The 15,943-nt window shown below is 44.9% G+C and overlaps 2 protein-coding genes across 2 annotated transcripts; both read right to left on the bottom strand.

The window, feature by feature from the left end:
* Positions 1–491: 491 nt before the first annotated feature.
* Positions 492–7,243, bottom strand: LOC129847368 (G-protein coupled bile acid receptor 1-like). The gene is made up of 2 exons (XM_055915139.1): positions 7,007–7,243; positions 492–1,967 (listed from the first exon to the last, which is right to left on the bottom strand). Exon 2 carries the CDS (start codon positions 1,858–1,860, stop codon positions 796–798), a length of 1,065 nt encoding a protein of 354 aa, XP_055771114.1. The 5' UTR covers positions 1,861–1,967; positions 7,007–7,243; the 3' UTR covers positions 492–795.
* Positions 7,244–12,660: 5,417 nt separating this feature from the next.
* On the bottom strand, positions 12,661–15,508 carry LOC129847371 (angio-associated migratory cell protein-like; the record flags this gene model as incomplete). The annotated part of the gene is made up of 4 exons (XM_055915143.1): positions 12,661–14,743; positions 14,914–15,068; positions 15,206–15,296; positions 15,417–15,508. Coding segments are annotated over 4 exons (414 nt in total), but the record flags the coding sequence as incomplete, so codon positions are not given.
* Positions 15,509–15,943: the final 435 nt, after the last annotated feature.

Raw genomic sequence — 15,943 nt, 5'->3', positions numbered from 1 at the left:
TGGACTGCGGAGGAGCACAGAGCACACCCCTCTCTCCTGTTCAGAGCACATACCAGCACCAGATAAAGACTATGGAGGGAGAGAAAGTGTGTGAGAGAGAGAGATGGGAAAGAGAAAGATAGGTAGAGGGAGAGAGAGAGAGAGGGAGAGATAGAGATGGGAAAGAGAACAAGAGAGAGAGAGGGAGAGAGAGAGGGAGAGAGAGAGAAAGATAGAGGGAGAGAGGGAGAGAGAAAGAGGGAGAGAGAGAAAGAGAGGGGGAGGAGATGAGATGCTGTAGTGATTGATGGAGTAGTCAATTAGATCCATCTTAATTCGACCCATCTGCTCTTTTATATCCAAATGAGCCCAGTTGATCATAATTCAGGCCTCTGTTGATAATTCATAACATTATGTTTATCTCTAATGGATTGAATCAACTTGACTTGAAAAATAAAATATTGGTGACTTTTACAGGGATTGTTTTGAATTTATTATGACTACCCAAATAGTGTACACATGATGGCTTTAAACAGAACACACTCAATGGCCCCAATGGCAAGAGTCACACAAGCTTTCAATGCTGTGACTATAAATTGACAGACATGGGAGAGGTGGGGAAACCCTACCAGTCCTGCACATCGAATGGGGTCTTTCTGCAACTTCTCCCTTACAGCTAGAGTCCATAGACTCGGAGCGCCACTGCACTCAAACATCATCCAGCAGTAGAGGATGCTTCATCATCCATATGCTATAATCCCCATTTATAATCCTACACGTCCATCCCCAAAGTGAGAGCAGTCCTGTCCTGGCTACTCAAAGAGCCATATCCTCAGAGTCCTGTCTCCGTCTCCATCGGTCTTGGAGTTTATGGAGGAGTTTCCTCACCGGGTCCGTGTACTGCCTGTTGGCCAGCCCCAGAACCAGCGGCATCACTGCCATGCTCCCGATCCCCGTGCACGACAGCACGATGTGTGTGGTGGAGTTCCCGCGCGTCTCCTTGCTGAGCAGAAACGCCACGCAGACGTGTATGTAGATGATGTAGGGCACCCAGCAGGCCAGGAAGGTCAGCGACACGGCGGCCACGCAGCGCGTGTAGCGGAGGTTGAGCCGCTGCTCCCGTTCCGAGGCCTGACCGCCCCCCCTTGTCGTCACGGAGCGGTGCAGCCGGCAGATGTCCTTCATCTGGCCCCGGGTGATCCACAGCACACGTCCCGTCATGCCCGCGATGGACAGGATGGCAGGCGCCAGCAGCCCGTACACCTCGAGGTAGATGAAGGCATTGGGGAAGACCCGTCTGTAAGAGCAGCACTCGGAGCCTCCCGGCGCCGCTACCGCTGCCACCATTGTCGAACAGTTCACCGGTGCGCCCGTGTCGTTAAACGAGCAGCAGCCGTTCCACCCTGGGCCGGCCCGGTTGTTCCAGCCGAAGGCGGGCAGGGAGGCGTAGAGCAGTGGCGGCGCCCACACGGCGAGCAGCACCAGCGGGAAGCGGCGGTGAACCCAGAAGCTACTATAATGTAACGGACTCACGATGCACATGTACCTCTCATAATGAACTATCACCAGGTTAAACAGGAACGCCAGGAACAAGAAATTAGGAAAAATATGAACCAGGAGACAGGAGCTAAAACTCAGCGGGCGGTTGAGTCCCATCCAGGGGATGAACGGCAGGGCCACGCCCGTACACAGGTCAGCCACTAGCAGGCTCAGGAAGAAGTAGTTTGGGGTGTTGTAGAGCTGACGGTTACAGGAGATGCCCAGGATGATGACCAGGTTGGCTAGGATGATGGCGGTGGACAGGGGCACGGTGATGGCGTAGATGAGACGTGCCTCCGACAGCAGCGGCCGCACAGCAGAGTCATTGGCCAGGTCATCCATGGCTGCGGTTGCGGTGGTCGTGTTCCTCCACAGTTGTCCTTAGTATGCCAGACCTTTGCCCTCACTGCTACGGAGACTTCCACAGCTCCCATTAAACTGCAGGAAGCCTGGGTGAAGACAGACAGACAGAATACAGTGAGACCAGAGGTCATGGAGCATGATATTTTCAGAGCTCAAAAACAAACTGCCTGTTAGTGGCTCTGGATAAGAATGTTGGCTAAATGACCGACATGTAAATGTAAACGCAAACTAGAGAGTCTAGAGACCATATGATGCTGTAAACCCAGTGTGTCAAGCAAGACAGGCTTGGACCCCTGAAATAGCCTCTATCTCTAGCATCACATATCAATGGTATTAACTGATCAACAAATCAGGCAGAAAAGGTTCCCAGCAGTACATCAGTGCTTGAGGGTCTGTAATTAAATAACCCTAGTTTATTGGTTAAATGGCCTATTTAGGTGAAACAGTGTCTTCGTGTTCTGTCTCTCCACTTGTAGATAGATGTACGTAGATGTTATCTCTTTAAACACAATTACAACAGTCATCATGGCCGCACGATTGCTGTTTCCTCTCCATTGCCCCAGCGTAAGAGAGAGGAATGTTTAAAAGACGAGTGTCTTTGTTTTCTTCCTGCAGACTGCTGCGGTCGACGGAGATTGATCCCAAAGGAAATGTAATATCAAGCCTTTGGTCTGAATAGGCAGGAAGAGAGAGGGACAACAACTGGGGGGGTAGAGTTGACACAATGAAAGCCCTATATTACTGTGTATGACAGGCAATCATATTTAGGGGGAGGGTAGAGTTGACACAATGAAAGCCCTATATCACTGTATATGACAGGCAATCATATTTAGGGGGGGGTAGAGTTGACACAATGAAAGCCCTATATCACTGTATATGACAGGCAATCATATTTAGGGGGGGGGGGGGTAGAGTTGACACAATGAAAGCCCTATATCACTGTATATGACAAGCTATCATATTTAGGGGGGGTAGAGTTGACACAATGAAAGCCCTATATTACTGTATATGACAGGCAATCATATTTAGGGGGGGGGTAGAGTTGACACAATGAAAGCCCTATATTACTGTGTATGACAGGCAATCATATTTAGGGGGGGGGGGGGGGGTAGAGTTGACACAATGAAAGCCCTATATCACTGTATATGACAGGCAATCATATTTAGGGGGGGTAGAGTTGACACAATGAAAGCCCTATATTACTGTGTATGACAGGCAATCATATTTAGGGGGGGGGGGGGGGGGGGGTAGAGTTGACACAATGAAAGCCCTATATCACTGTATATGACAGGCAATCATATTTAGGGGGGGGGGGGGGGGGGGGGTAGAGTTGACACAATGAAAGCCCTATATTACTGTATATGACAGATGACAGGCAATCATATTTAGGGGGGGTAGAGTTGACAAAATAAAAGCCCTATATTACTGTATATGACAGGCAATCATATTGGGGGGGGGGGGGGTAGAGTTGACACAATGAAAGCCCTATATCTATATTACTGTATATGACAGGCAATCATATTTAGGGGGGGGGGGGGGGGGGGTAGAGTTGACAAAATGAAAGCCCTATATTACTGTATATGACAGGCAATCATATTTATGGGGGGGGGGGGGTAGAGTTGACACAATGAAAGCCCTATATTACTGTATATGACAGGAAATCATATTTGGGGGGGTAGAGTTGACACAATGAAAGCCCTATATTACTGTGTATGACAGGCAATCATATTTAGGGGGGGGGGGGGGGGGGGGTAGAGTTGACAAAATGAAAGCCCTATATTACTGTATATGACAGGCAATCATATTTATGGGGGGGGGGGGGGGTAGAGTTGACACAATGAAAGCCCTATATTACTGTATATGACAGGAAATCATATTTGGGGGGGTAGAGTTGACACAATGAAAGCCCTATATCTATATTACTGTATATGACAGGCAATCATATTTGGGGGGGGGGGGTAGAGTTGACAAAATGAAAGCAATATCCTACAGTGTATGACAGGCAATCATTTGGGGGGGGGGGGGGGGTAGAGTTGATACAATGAAAGCAATATATTACTGTATATGACAGGCAATCATATTTGGGGGGGGGGGGGGGGGGGTAGAGTTGACAATGAAAGCGCAATATGCTATACATTTCTATCTGAATGTTTTGATAGAAATATAATGGATATATATTATATACAATTGCTTGTCATATAGAATTTCTAAATGTATTTGTTTTGTAAGCTTGCACACTTCACTCTTAGAAAAATAATTGCTGACTAGAACCTAAAAGTGTTATTGGACTGTCCCCAAAGGGGAACCCTTTGAAGAACCCTTTTGCTTCCAGGTAGAACCCTTTTGAGTTCCAGGTAGGACCCTTTCCACAGAGGGTTCTACATGGAACCCAAAAGGGTTCTATGTGGAACTAAAAAGGTTTCTCCCTGGAACCAAAAAGGGTTCTCCTATGAGGACAACCAAAGAACCCTTTTGGATCCCTTTTTTCCAAGAGTGTACTGAACAGACCCCATCAGGTCAGACTTTGTGGTTAGTTATCATACACCTTCTTTTATGCTTCTGTAATTTCTGGACCCAGCTGGCTGAGGGTAGACTAGCACAACTAATGCAGGGTTGTAGAGAGTGACACCACACTGGAAAAAGCTAAGCGTTCCTAGACACATTTCTATGTGAGATACATTGTCTCACATACAGTAACACCCTCATGTACAGATGTAGGGTCTTAATTTGATCACGCATTTGTAGCTGAGGATTTTCTTGCAAAGCAGGAAATGCAAACCTGTAGTGTATTTAAGGTTTAAAAAGGCTTCTAAAGTATGTAATTTCCACTTTAAAATGCCCAACTTGATTTGAACAGATTTGAACAGATGGCTCTCTAAAAAGACCACGTATGTAGCTGAAGTGAAGGACTAAATTGAAACTTTAGCTGGAGAAAACTCCAACACGATTGCTGAAGTGAAGGATTAAATTGAAGCCTTAGCGGGGAGACAACTTAATTTGTAGCTCATTTATGAGCTGAATGGCCCGGCTGCTATGGTGAAAACAGTGGTTGAAGTCTTAGCTGGAAGAACCGTTGCTTTTCCATTGTTGTTTTTTCGTTGCACTTGCATTCAGTAGCATCTATGAATCATATTGTATACGGGTGGTTTCTAATGTTGTGAGATTCTCGCTAGTGTTTACAGAACAACTGGTTCCGAGAGATTAGGATCAGGAGCTGCAATTGTAACATTAAGCAACTGTAACAAAATGGATGACTGCAGTGTAGATACTATTGTGTGTACATGGATTGCTAAGGCATAATAACATGAGTGTGTATTCTTATTTTAAAAATATAGCTCTGTACCTGTATTAATGCTATGTATTGTCATTTTATGTAGCTCTGTACCTGTATTAATGCTATGTATTGTCATTTTATGTAGCTCTGTCCTTCAGCTGTAATTGTCTATTCATGTTCTGTATTATGTTCTGTTTTATGTTTTGTGTGGACCCCAGGAAGAGTAGCTGCAGCTTTGGCTGTAGCTAACATGGACCCTAATAAAATACTAACGAAAAACGTACTAACCTCTACAATTATTTTATTTTTTCATTAAATTATAGTCCACATAATTCACATTTCCTGTTGCTGCAGGATTATCCTCCTGCTGTAGAAAATTGGCTCAGATTAAGATCCTACATCTGTAGCCCTATTTTACAAGTTGAAGCTGTCTTAATGATGTGTTGTAATGTGCCTAAAGGTAATAAACCAACACGCCAGAATACATGTTGATTCCCGGGACCACGCATGACTCTAAGTCGCTTTGGATAAAAGCATCTGCTTCATGGCATATACTATTATCATTACTACTAGTCACTTTAATAACGCCCCTTTGTTTACATATCTCGCATTACTTATCTCACATGTATATGCTGTATCCTTCACTATCTATTCTTTGCTATCTATTGCATCTTAGCTGCTCTGTCACTGCTATTTTATACTTATATATTCTCATCCCATTCCTTCACTAGATTGTGTGTATTAAGTTTTGTTGTGGAATTTGTTAGATATTAGGTGTTGTTGTGGAATTGTTAGATATTACCTGTTATATATTGCTGCACTGTCGGATCTAGAAGCATTTCGCTACACTCGCAATAACATCTGCTAACCATGTGTATGTGACCAATACAATTTGATTTGTACAAAGCCAACCTTTTGACTCCTTTGCTTAAAGGAACCAGTGAAAAACTGCTTTCGAAAACATACAGAGAAAAGACTCCTTGCAGTTTGACAGTGGCGTGGTAACAGATGTCCTTGTAAGAGACAGTGGGTTAATGTGATGTTATGGATGAACTGTAACATACAGGATCCTCCCATGGACTAACGCAGAACCTGTACTCCCTTGTCAACCCATTACATCTTGTCAACCCTATACAAATGGGTTAAATGAATGGCTTCCATTCTTTCAAAATGGAGTGTTCATTTAGATCAGGGATGGGCAACTCCAGTCCTCGGGGGCCTGATTGGTGTCACACTTTTGCCCCAGCCCCATCTAACACACCTGACTCCAATAATCAACTAATCATGATCTTCAGTTTAGAATTCAATTAGTTTAAATCAGCTGTGTTTGCTAGGGATGTGGATAAAGTGTGACACTACTCCGACCGAGGACTGGAGTTGCCCATCCCTGAATAAGATGCATTGCTCAGAGAAATGGTAGGTTAGAGAGGAGTGTTTCTTAATCCTGGTCCTGTGGAACCGAAGGAGTGCACATTTTAGTGTTTGCCTTAGCACTAACACACCTGATTAAAATCAAAGCTTGATGATGAGTTGACCATTTGAATCAGGTGTGTAGTGCTAAAGCAGGACCAGGATTACCAAACACTGGGTTACAGCCGGATGTAACTGTGTTTCTCCTGTTAGAAAATCCTCCTATAACAAAATACTCATTTACTTTTGATCGTTTTACAGTAAAAAGGCAAATGTACATTTTCATTTTACAGTAATTTGATCCTTATAATTAAGGTTTAGTCAAGTCAACTTTTTAACTGAGCTCCAACTCCTCAGGTTGAAGAACCCTAAATGCTTGTGTGATTTATGTCTTGATTCATATGTCCATTACAAGAAAATGGTGTTGAAGACAAAGCTCACCTTTGTAGGACAAGAGATTCAGTCGTCGGTTCCCTGTGAAGGAGAAACGCCTTATCATCATTTGATTAGAGAACAGGTGTATGCCACAGACAGGTATAGCTTATATCAATACCCTATAGATCCCAAATAACACCCTTTCTCCTCTGTGACTTGCCACACTACACACACTCCCTGTGGTGAATCTAGCCAACGCTACAGAGAACTGTCCTGCTGCCCCTCAGAAAGCCCTTGTGGTGAGGCAGAGAGGAGCTGAGTGCAGGGGCTTCCTAACAGATGCTGGGTCTTAAAGGGGAAGTACACTCAGAGAGGGAAAGTGGGAGCAGTGCCTGTAAGCAGTGAGTTGCTGTCAGAGTCAGGTGCCACAACAGAGCTAAAGGGACTATTCACATTTGGGAAATGGGTGGACTGCGGATGTGTATATGAAATGATGCCTTATTGGCCATCTTAAATGAAGAAATGATTGGCCATTATGAATGAAGATCATGTGTTGAACTACATGTCTACAACTATCCTCTTCGATGTGTTCCTTTTCCACCGGGCCACCAACGCACACATGCCTTACTTCTCTATACACAACCCCAGATGCTCCTGTATGCAACACAAGATTCCTATGAATGTATGTCCTTTGCAAACATTTACACCTAACGGTATATACAGTATATTAATCCATAGAGCTGGTCAAATATGCGTCATCTTTAAACATGTCTGTAGTTGGACGGCCGGGCTTCCAGTCGGCCAGTTATGCTGTATAAACACAGACTCCCTCCGCAATAGTTTGGACTTGGCAATGAGACGGATTGGTCCGTAGCACTGGGGGCCCGTAGCTTCCAATGTGATAACGCTTTTAAACACAACTCTTCTCCAAAGCCTGCTAGCTAACGAGACATTGTGCAGGAACGACACACACACACACACAATACAAACATACACACACACACATATAATACAATATGGAGGGTTATCAGTCAGTTGAGAGAGGAAGATGACAGAGAACACTCAGACATAAACCAAAAGGCTCCTCACTTTTAGGATTTCTGTCTTCTAGGAAATACAAGAGCAAAAAAACTAAAATAGTAGAAATGATTCTCCTTTTATCTAGTTCTCTAGAAACTTCTATAAATGATATGATTCTCCAAAGCTATTTATAGAGAACAGCAAAAAGACAATTGAAATGATTCTCATTTTATCTAGTTCTCTAGAAACTTCTATAAATAATATGGTTCTCCAAAGCTATTTGGAGAATCTCAGCCACAACTCTCCCCATATCTCCCACGAATCATTGTGTTCTCAGTCAACTGACTTAGTAAAGGGTAATAAACATAGCTGTAATAATAAATGTGTTGACTTTTACATGTAATATAACCACCTCTTTCTCACTGTATCGGTTTGCTACAGTAGCCTTTACTCTCTTTGTGGTGTGACCCCTATTGAATTCCACTAACTACCTCTCACAGGCTGTAAATCCTTAGAGACAGGCTGGTGCTAAATCCCTGGGCAGCTCCTTTTGTGATAAACACACACACACATTAACCTTTGAGGCCAAAAACACTAACGTTAGCAGTGGCACTGCGACAGACAAACATAAAATCCTCATATCGCTCTAAGACCAATTACACGCGTCGCAGGTGTTACTTTTGCCAGGTCGCCAGGCCAGCTCCAACCTACCCCAGCCATGCCCATAAGCTGAGGTAACGTTGAGAGGATGTTGTGTGGACGTTTGTATGTATGTAGCAAAAGGGGTCTCTGTTGTATGACTGACATGAAATATGAAGGTCATGCCACACTAGGTATTTAAAGCACATTGGCACACGGCGCGTGCAGGTGCACACAGAACGAGTGTGTCAACAGCATCACAGTTGGGATGGTTTGAGAAATCCAGATGTAGGAAATAAGTGCTTGGGCTCACTGTCCTGGGAGACAGTTGTTTTGTTTCCCCTCTGATGGAGATGAGTAACAGAGGTGTGGAAGAGGGGGAATAGAGGAAGGTGATGGATGGAATAGAGAGATAAGAAAGCAGGTGAGTGGTAAAAGGAGGGATTGGGGAGGAGGACTATGGATGGAATGGATTGATGGAAGGAGGGGGAGAATTCCGACATGAGAAGAGGAGGGAGTGATGGCAGCAATAGCGAGGAATAGACAGATAAAATGGGAGGATTGAGAGGAGAGTGGAATGATGTAGGAGGATATAGTATATATAGAGGGATGAGAGGAGAAGAGTGATGGCGGTGGAAACCATACGTTATACCCAGTAGCTTCCTGTGCATCTGACTGTAGAGTTCTCCAGACCTGTATCGTCCCTGTCTGGGTTTCATCACCATATCCGTGACCAATCATACACAGTCTCATTGGAGCCTGGCAACCAACTACAACAGAGGATAAAGCACTATCCTTCAGCTATATTAAAACCCACACATGATGAAATAGGAATTAGATGAGGATAGTTAGTGTTACTGTACTTGGGCCTTTGCAAATCCTGACAAACAACTACTAAACACACCTATAAAATGTGATAATGCCTTGGTCTTTCTGTTATACTAGCTCTGTCCCTCCCACACACTCTCTCTAAAGACCAGTTTGGTAAAGAGGTAGACATTTCACAAGCATTGGCATAGCAACAAAACAGTAGCTACTTGGCTAATGCATTTCCTGCTGGGTAGAATATATAGGCCACTGCAATAAAACAGCAATATCATTACATTCTTACGGGACATAAACATCTGCTTATGAGGCTTTTCCTAGAGGAAAGGGCTTGTCATGACACAGGAGATCATTTTAGCCCCTCGGGTTCACAGGAAATATGGTAGCCTAACTTTCTCAACTCCAGTCCTCCAGAACCCCCAGCAGCACACATTTTTGTTGTAGCCCCCCCCACTGGAGGGTATCCTCACCTAGATTTTCCTACACTTTATGTATGTGCTTTCCCCTTTTAAAGCTAGAATACATTTGACGAATAAAATCAAGATATATAGCCACTGATTCTTAAAAAATATAACTTTAAATGCCCCATTAGCTTAGTTCTACTGTCGTAACCCCATTAGAACCCAAAACATAAACATGTTTTACTCCCCTTCTTCTCTTCAGATCCTCTCAAGCTCTGTAAAGAGATCCTCTCAAGCTCTGTAAGGTTGGATGGGGAGCGTCACATTATCAGGTCTCTCCAAAGATGTTCGATCGGGTTCAAGTCTGGGCTCTGGCTGGGCCACTCAAGGACATTCAGAGACTTGTCCCGAAGCCATTCCTGGGTTGTCTTGGCTGTGTGCTTAGGGTCGTTGTCCTGTTGGAGGGTGAACCGTCGCCCCAGTCGGTGGTCCTGAGCGTTCTGGAGCAGGTTTTCATCAAAGATCTTGCTGTACTTTCCTCTGATCATCTTTCCTTCGATGCTGACTAGTCTCCCAGTCCCTGCCACTGACTCCCAGTCCCTGCCAGTCCCTGCCATCCCCACAGCATGATGCTGCAACCACCATGCTTCACCGTAGGGATGGTGTTGGCCAGGTGATGAGCGATGCCTGGTTTCCTCCAGACATGGCAATTGGCATTCAGGCCAGAGAATCTTGTTTCTGTCCTTTAGGTGCCGTTTGGCAAACTCCAAGCGGGCTGTCATGTGCCTTTTAGTGGCTTCCATCTGGCCACTACCATAAAGGCCTGATTGGTGGAGTGCTGCAGAGATGGTTGTCCCTCTGGAAGGTTCTTCAATCTCCACAGAAGAACTCTGGAGCTCTGTCAGAGTGACCATTGGGTTCTTGGTCACCTACCTGACCAAGGCCCTTCTCCCCTGATTGCTCAGTTTGGCCGGGTGGCCAGCTATAGGAAGTGTCTTGATGGTTCCCAAACTTCTTTCATTTAAGAATGATGGAGGTCACTGTGTTCAAATCAAATTGTATTTATCACATGCGCCAAATACAACAGGTGTAGGTAGACCTTACAGTGAAATGCTTACTTACCGACAATGCAGTAAAAAAAAAAAGAAGAAAAGTAACAAGTAATTAAAGAGCAGCAGTAAAATAACAATAGCAAGACAATACACAGGAGGAGGGGGGGGGGGGGGGCAATGCAACTATTCTGGGTAGCCATTTGATTAGATGTTCAGGAGTCTTATGGCTTGGGGGTAGAACTGTTTAGAAGCCTCTTGGACCTAGACTTGGCGCTCTTGTACCGCTTGCCGTCTGGTAGCAGAGAGAACGGTCTATGACTAGAGCGGCTGGAGTATTTGACAATTTCTAGGGCCATCCTCTGACACCACCTGGTATAGAGGTCCTGGATGGCAGGAAGCTTGGCCCAAGTGATTTACTTGGCCGTACGCACTACCCTCTGTAGTGCCTTGCGGTCGGAGGCCGAGCAGTTGCCATACCAGGCAGTGATGTAACCAGTCAGGATGCTCTCGATGGTGCAGGTGTAGAACCTTTTGGGATCTGAGGACCAATGCCAAATCTTTTCAGTCTTCTGAGGGGGGAATAGGTTTTATCGTGCTCTCTTCCGACTGTCTTGGTGTGCTTGGACCATGTTAGTTTGTTGGTGATGTGGACAACAAGGAACTTGAAGCTCTCAACCTGCTCCACTACAGCCCCGTCGATGAGAATGGGGGTGTGCTCGGTCCTCCATTTCCTGAAGTCCACAATCATCTCCTTTGTCTTGATCATGTTGAGGGAGAAGTTATTGTCCTGGCACCACACAGCCAGGTCTCTGACCTCCTCCCTATAGGCTGTCTCGTCGTTGTCGGGGATCAGGCCTTCCACTGTTATGTCATCGGCAAACTTACTGATGGCATTGGAGTCGTGTCTGGCCGTGCAGTCATGAGTGAACAGGGAGTACAGGAGGGGACTGAGCATGCACCCCTGAGAGGCCCCCGTGTTGAAGATCAGCGTGGCGGATGTGTTGTTACCTACCCTTACCACCTGGGGGGGGGGGGGGGGGGGCCCATCAGGAAGTCCAGTTTCCAGTTGCAGAGGGAGGTGTTTAGTTCCAGGGTCCTTAGCTTATTTATGAGCTTTGAGGGTACTATGGTGTTGAACACTGAGCTGTAGTCAACGAATAGCACTCTCACATAGGTGTTCCTTTTGTCAAGGTGGCAAAGGGCAGTGTGGAGTGCAATAGAGATTGCATCATCTGTGGATCTGTTGGGGCGGTATGCAAATTGAAGTGGGTCTACGGTTTCTGGGATAATGGTGTTGATGTGAGCCATGACCAGCCTTTCAAAGCACGTCATGGCTACAGACGTGAGTGCCTCAGGTCGATAGTAATTTAAGCAGATTACCTTAGTGTTCTTAGGCACAGGGACTATGGTGGTCTGCTTGAAACATGTTGGTATTACAGACTCAAAACAGTCCTGTAGCTTAGCATCTCTTGGGTACCTTCAATACTGCATACATTCTTTGGTACCCTTCCCCAGATCTGTGGCTCGACACAATCCTGTCGTCTCGGCGCTCTACCGACAATTCCTTCAACCTCATGGCTTGATTTTAGTTCTAACATGCACTGTCAACTGTGGGACCTTATATAGACAGGTGTGTGCCTTTCTAAATCATGTCCAATCAATTGATTTTACCACAGGTGGACTCCAATCAAGTTGTAGAAACATCAAGGATGATCAATGGAAACAGGATGCACCTGAGCTCAATTACAAGTCTCATAGCAAAGGGTCTGAATAGTTATGTAAATACGGTATCAGTTTTTATTTTAATACATTTGCACAAAAAAACAAAAAAAAATGTTTTCGCTTTGTCATTATGGGGTATTGTGTGTAGATTGAGGAACATTTTTTATTTAATACATTTTTGAATAAGGGCTGTAACGTAACAAAATGTGGAAACGGCCAAGGGGTCTGAATACTTTCCAGATGCACTGTATCTGAGTCATATCTGTATAATGTTAGATTAGCCTAGAAGCTATTTTGGCTCGGCCACCCTGTAGCGTGGCTGAATGCATTAGATCAAGCTCACAGATCCAAGCTTACAACAACAAATTAGGGCATCTCCTGATGATGCAGTTGACTTTGTAGTATGCTTATCATACTCTAATCACAGCAGTGTTCTGGTTCCTACATTGTGTAACAAATCACACCCTATTCCCTATATAGTGCACTACTTTTGACCACAGCCCTAGTCAAAAGAAGGCCACTATAGAGAATAGAGTGCCATTTGAGAGACAATATGTGACTCAATGACGGTCTGCACAAAGCCTTCTCAGGCAGAGCTGATGCAACCTAGAGACTTGGGTTGAAAACGTCTTAAATGGTTCCAACAAACAGCAGAACAAAGCCCATGGCTCTGTCCCAATACTTCAGAGATGGACCCTTCCTTCCATGTTTCCTTAAGGTCAGTGATGGGGTAGGGGAAAGCAAAGTTATCACATTACTTCCACCAATCCAACTAACTCAGATTCGTGATTACGTCAGAAAAGGACAGACAGATGCATTTCTAAAGCATTTCAACAGGGCCCAATATACACTGCTCAAAAAAATAAAGGGAACACTTAAACAACACAATGTAACTCCAAGTCAATCACACTTCTGTGAAATCAAACTGTCCACTTAGGAAGCAACACTGATTGACAATAAATTTCACATGCTGTTGTGCAAATGGAATAGACAAAAGGTAGAAATTATAGGCAATTAGCAAGACACCCCCAATAAAGGAGTGATTCTGCAGGTGGTGACCACAGACCACTTCTCAGTTCCTATGCTTCCTGGCTGATGTTTTGGTCACTTTTGAATGCTGGCGGTGCTCTCACTCTAGTGGTAGCATGAGACGGAGTCTACAACCCACACAACTGGCTCAGGTAGTGCAGCTCATCCAGGATGGCACATCAATGCGAGCTATGGTAAGAAGGTTTGCTGTGTCCAAATCCAGACCTCCATGGGTTGATACATTTGATTTACATTGATCATTTTTGTGTGATTTTGTTGTCAGAACATTCAACTATGTAAAGAAAAAAGTATTTAATAAGAATATTTCATTCATTCAGATCTAGGATGTGTTATTTTAGTGTTCCCTTTATTTTTTTGAGCAGTGTATTTACAGAAGGTTGAGTTTACATCATTTGGGGTGATTTAGGGGGAAAGTGAGGATTACACTCCACAACTCACCAGAAATGATGGGGACATGGAGATCTCCATCTCTACGTAGCTCTATTACCTTATTGTGTATTCATAATTGTCATCAAACCAAATCGCAGTGAACACCAAGGTGTAGATGTAAGTGTATTTAGTGATAAATCACAGACCACACGACGGATCCCATTGGTCGACTGTTAGATGCTTCATTGCCTCCAGGTTGACGTGTTCCAACAACTACACTACCACACCACGTAGAATGAATATATTTTGTGTGGGTTCTACTTGAGAAACCTGAGTACAATGGCTGGCAGTTCTAGAACCTTCTAGAACACTGCAGGTCTACTATATATCAGACAGACCACAATCGATACAAGACAGTTCAAAAACCCTCAGTTGTGAGAAAACCCAATGAAAGGCTGGGATTCAATCCGATCGCGCTTTGTTGACAATGCGCCATTTAAAGGACAACTTTGGATTGAGCCGTTATATGCAGTGTCCACCGTTAAAACAGACTCCACAAAAACGGGAACATTGCCTTTAAGGTGCATTGTGGACAAAGCGCGATCGGAGTTGAGTCCATCCACATTTCTCTCACTCTTTCTCCCTCTGATTAACGGTCTGGTCGTTGGAGGCAGAAGACTTTGGCCTGGTGGTCTCCAGAGGCAGTGACCGCCATAGAGGCTTCTCTGTGAGGGAGGAGGAGAGAGAGTCAGAGATGAGAACAGGAGTCTTTCTTCCTCAAGTACGTAGAATACAACTTCCCCATAACCACTGATACAGGGTCAGACGTTTTGTTCATGAGCCTAATTGAAAAGGTTAGGAACTGTGATTAGCGGAAACTTAGGTGTGTGTGTACCTGTTGAGTGTGAAGTCGAGGATCTCCGCCTGGTGGCCGCGGTACTCTGACACCATGGTTCCCGAGCGGGCATCCCACAGCCTCACCGCCCCGTCCAGACAACAAGTGGACACCACAGAGGATGACTCCTCCCACTGCAGTTTAACAATGCCAGCCTGACACACAGTCGGTTATAGAGCATATAACAAGGTATATGAAAACAGCAGAGCAACACGTCTCTACAATCCACGATCAGAGGTTTATTGGGGGTTTGGTTGGGAGTTGTGAGCCTGTTGGATGGCTGGTTTCTTACCTGGTGCTGACACTTGTGTCTGAGGACCTGTGAGGAGAGGTCATAGATAGCCAGGGTCCCATACAGATACGCCACCGCTATCAGGGGCAACCTGGACAACAGAGAACACGGCATCGTTCAGACCATGGCAACTGTTACACACCTTATGCCATGTAGTTAATTTAAGGTTAACTTGTGATTCTGGTCTTATGTTAAAAACATGAAGTCTTACACATTGCAGAACCCCACTGACTCCACCGAGTTGGTCTCCTCAGCATCCTCCTGAGAGGCTTTGCCCCCGTCCACAGAGAACACGCCCAACACCTACACACACCATTAGATACATTCCAGTTATACAGCATATACCAACTGACAAGTAGCAGGACAGCACATCTCTAAAACCCATTACATGTTGGTCCATTGAACACCTGACAGAACCTTTTCTTGTGAATAATGCATGTCAATCTCCCCATGTCATCACGTCATCTGTCCCACCACGTAAACACAGAAGTACTGTTTTCATTCCCACTATCCTCTGTACGTGTCCTCTACCGTAGCTCCAGTAGTTACGTATCCTCTATCCTACGTGTCCTCTATCCTACAGTAGTTACGTGTCCTCTATCCTACGTGTCCTCTATCCTACAGTAGTTACGTGTCCTCTATCCTACGTGTCCTCTATCCTACAGTAGTTACGTGTCCTCTATCCTACAGTAGTTACGTGTCCTCTATCCTACAGTAGTTACGTGTCCTCTATCCTAA

Source organism: Salvelinus fontinalis, unplaced genomic scaffold (assembly GCF_029448725.1).
Source record: "Salvelinus fontinalis isolate EN_2023a unplaced genomic scaffold, ASM2944872v1 scaffold_0802, whole genome shotgun sequence".
In the NCBI taxonomy this organism is placed as follows: Eukaryota; Metazoa; Chordata; class Actinopteri; order Salmoniformes; family Salmonidae; genus Salvelinus; species Salvelinus fontinalis.
This window is presented reverse-complemented; position numbering and strand designations above follow the sequence as displayed.

Excerpts from the sequence above, each read along its gene's own strand:
- LOC129847368 (XM_055915139.1), bottom strand. The coding sequence starts at position 1,860 with ATGGATGACCTGGCCAATGACTCTGCTGTGCGGCCGCTGCTGTCGGAG.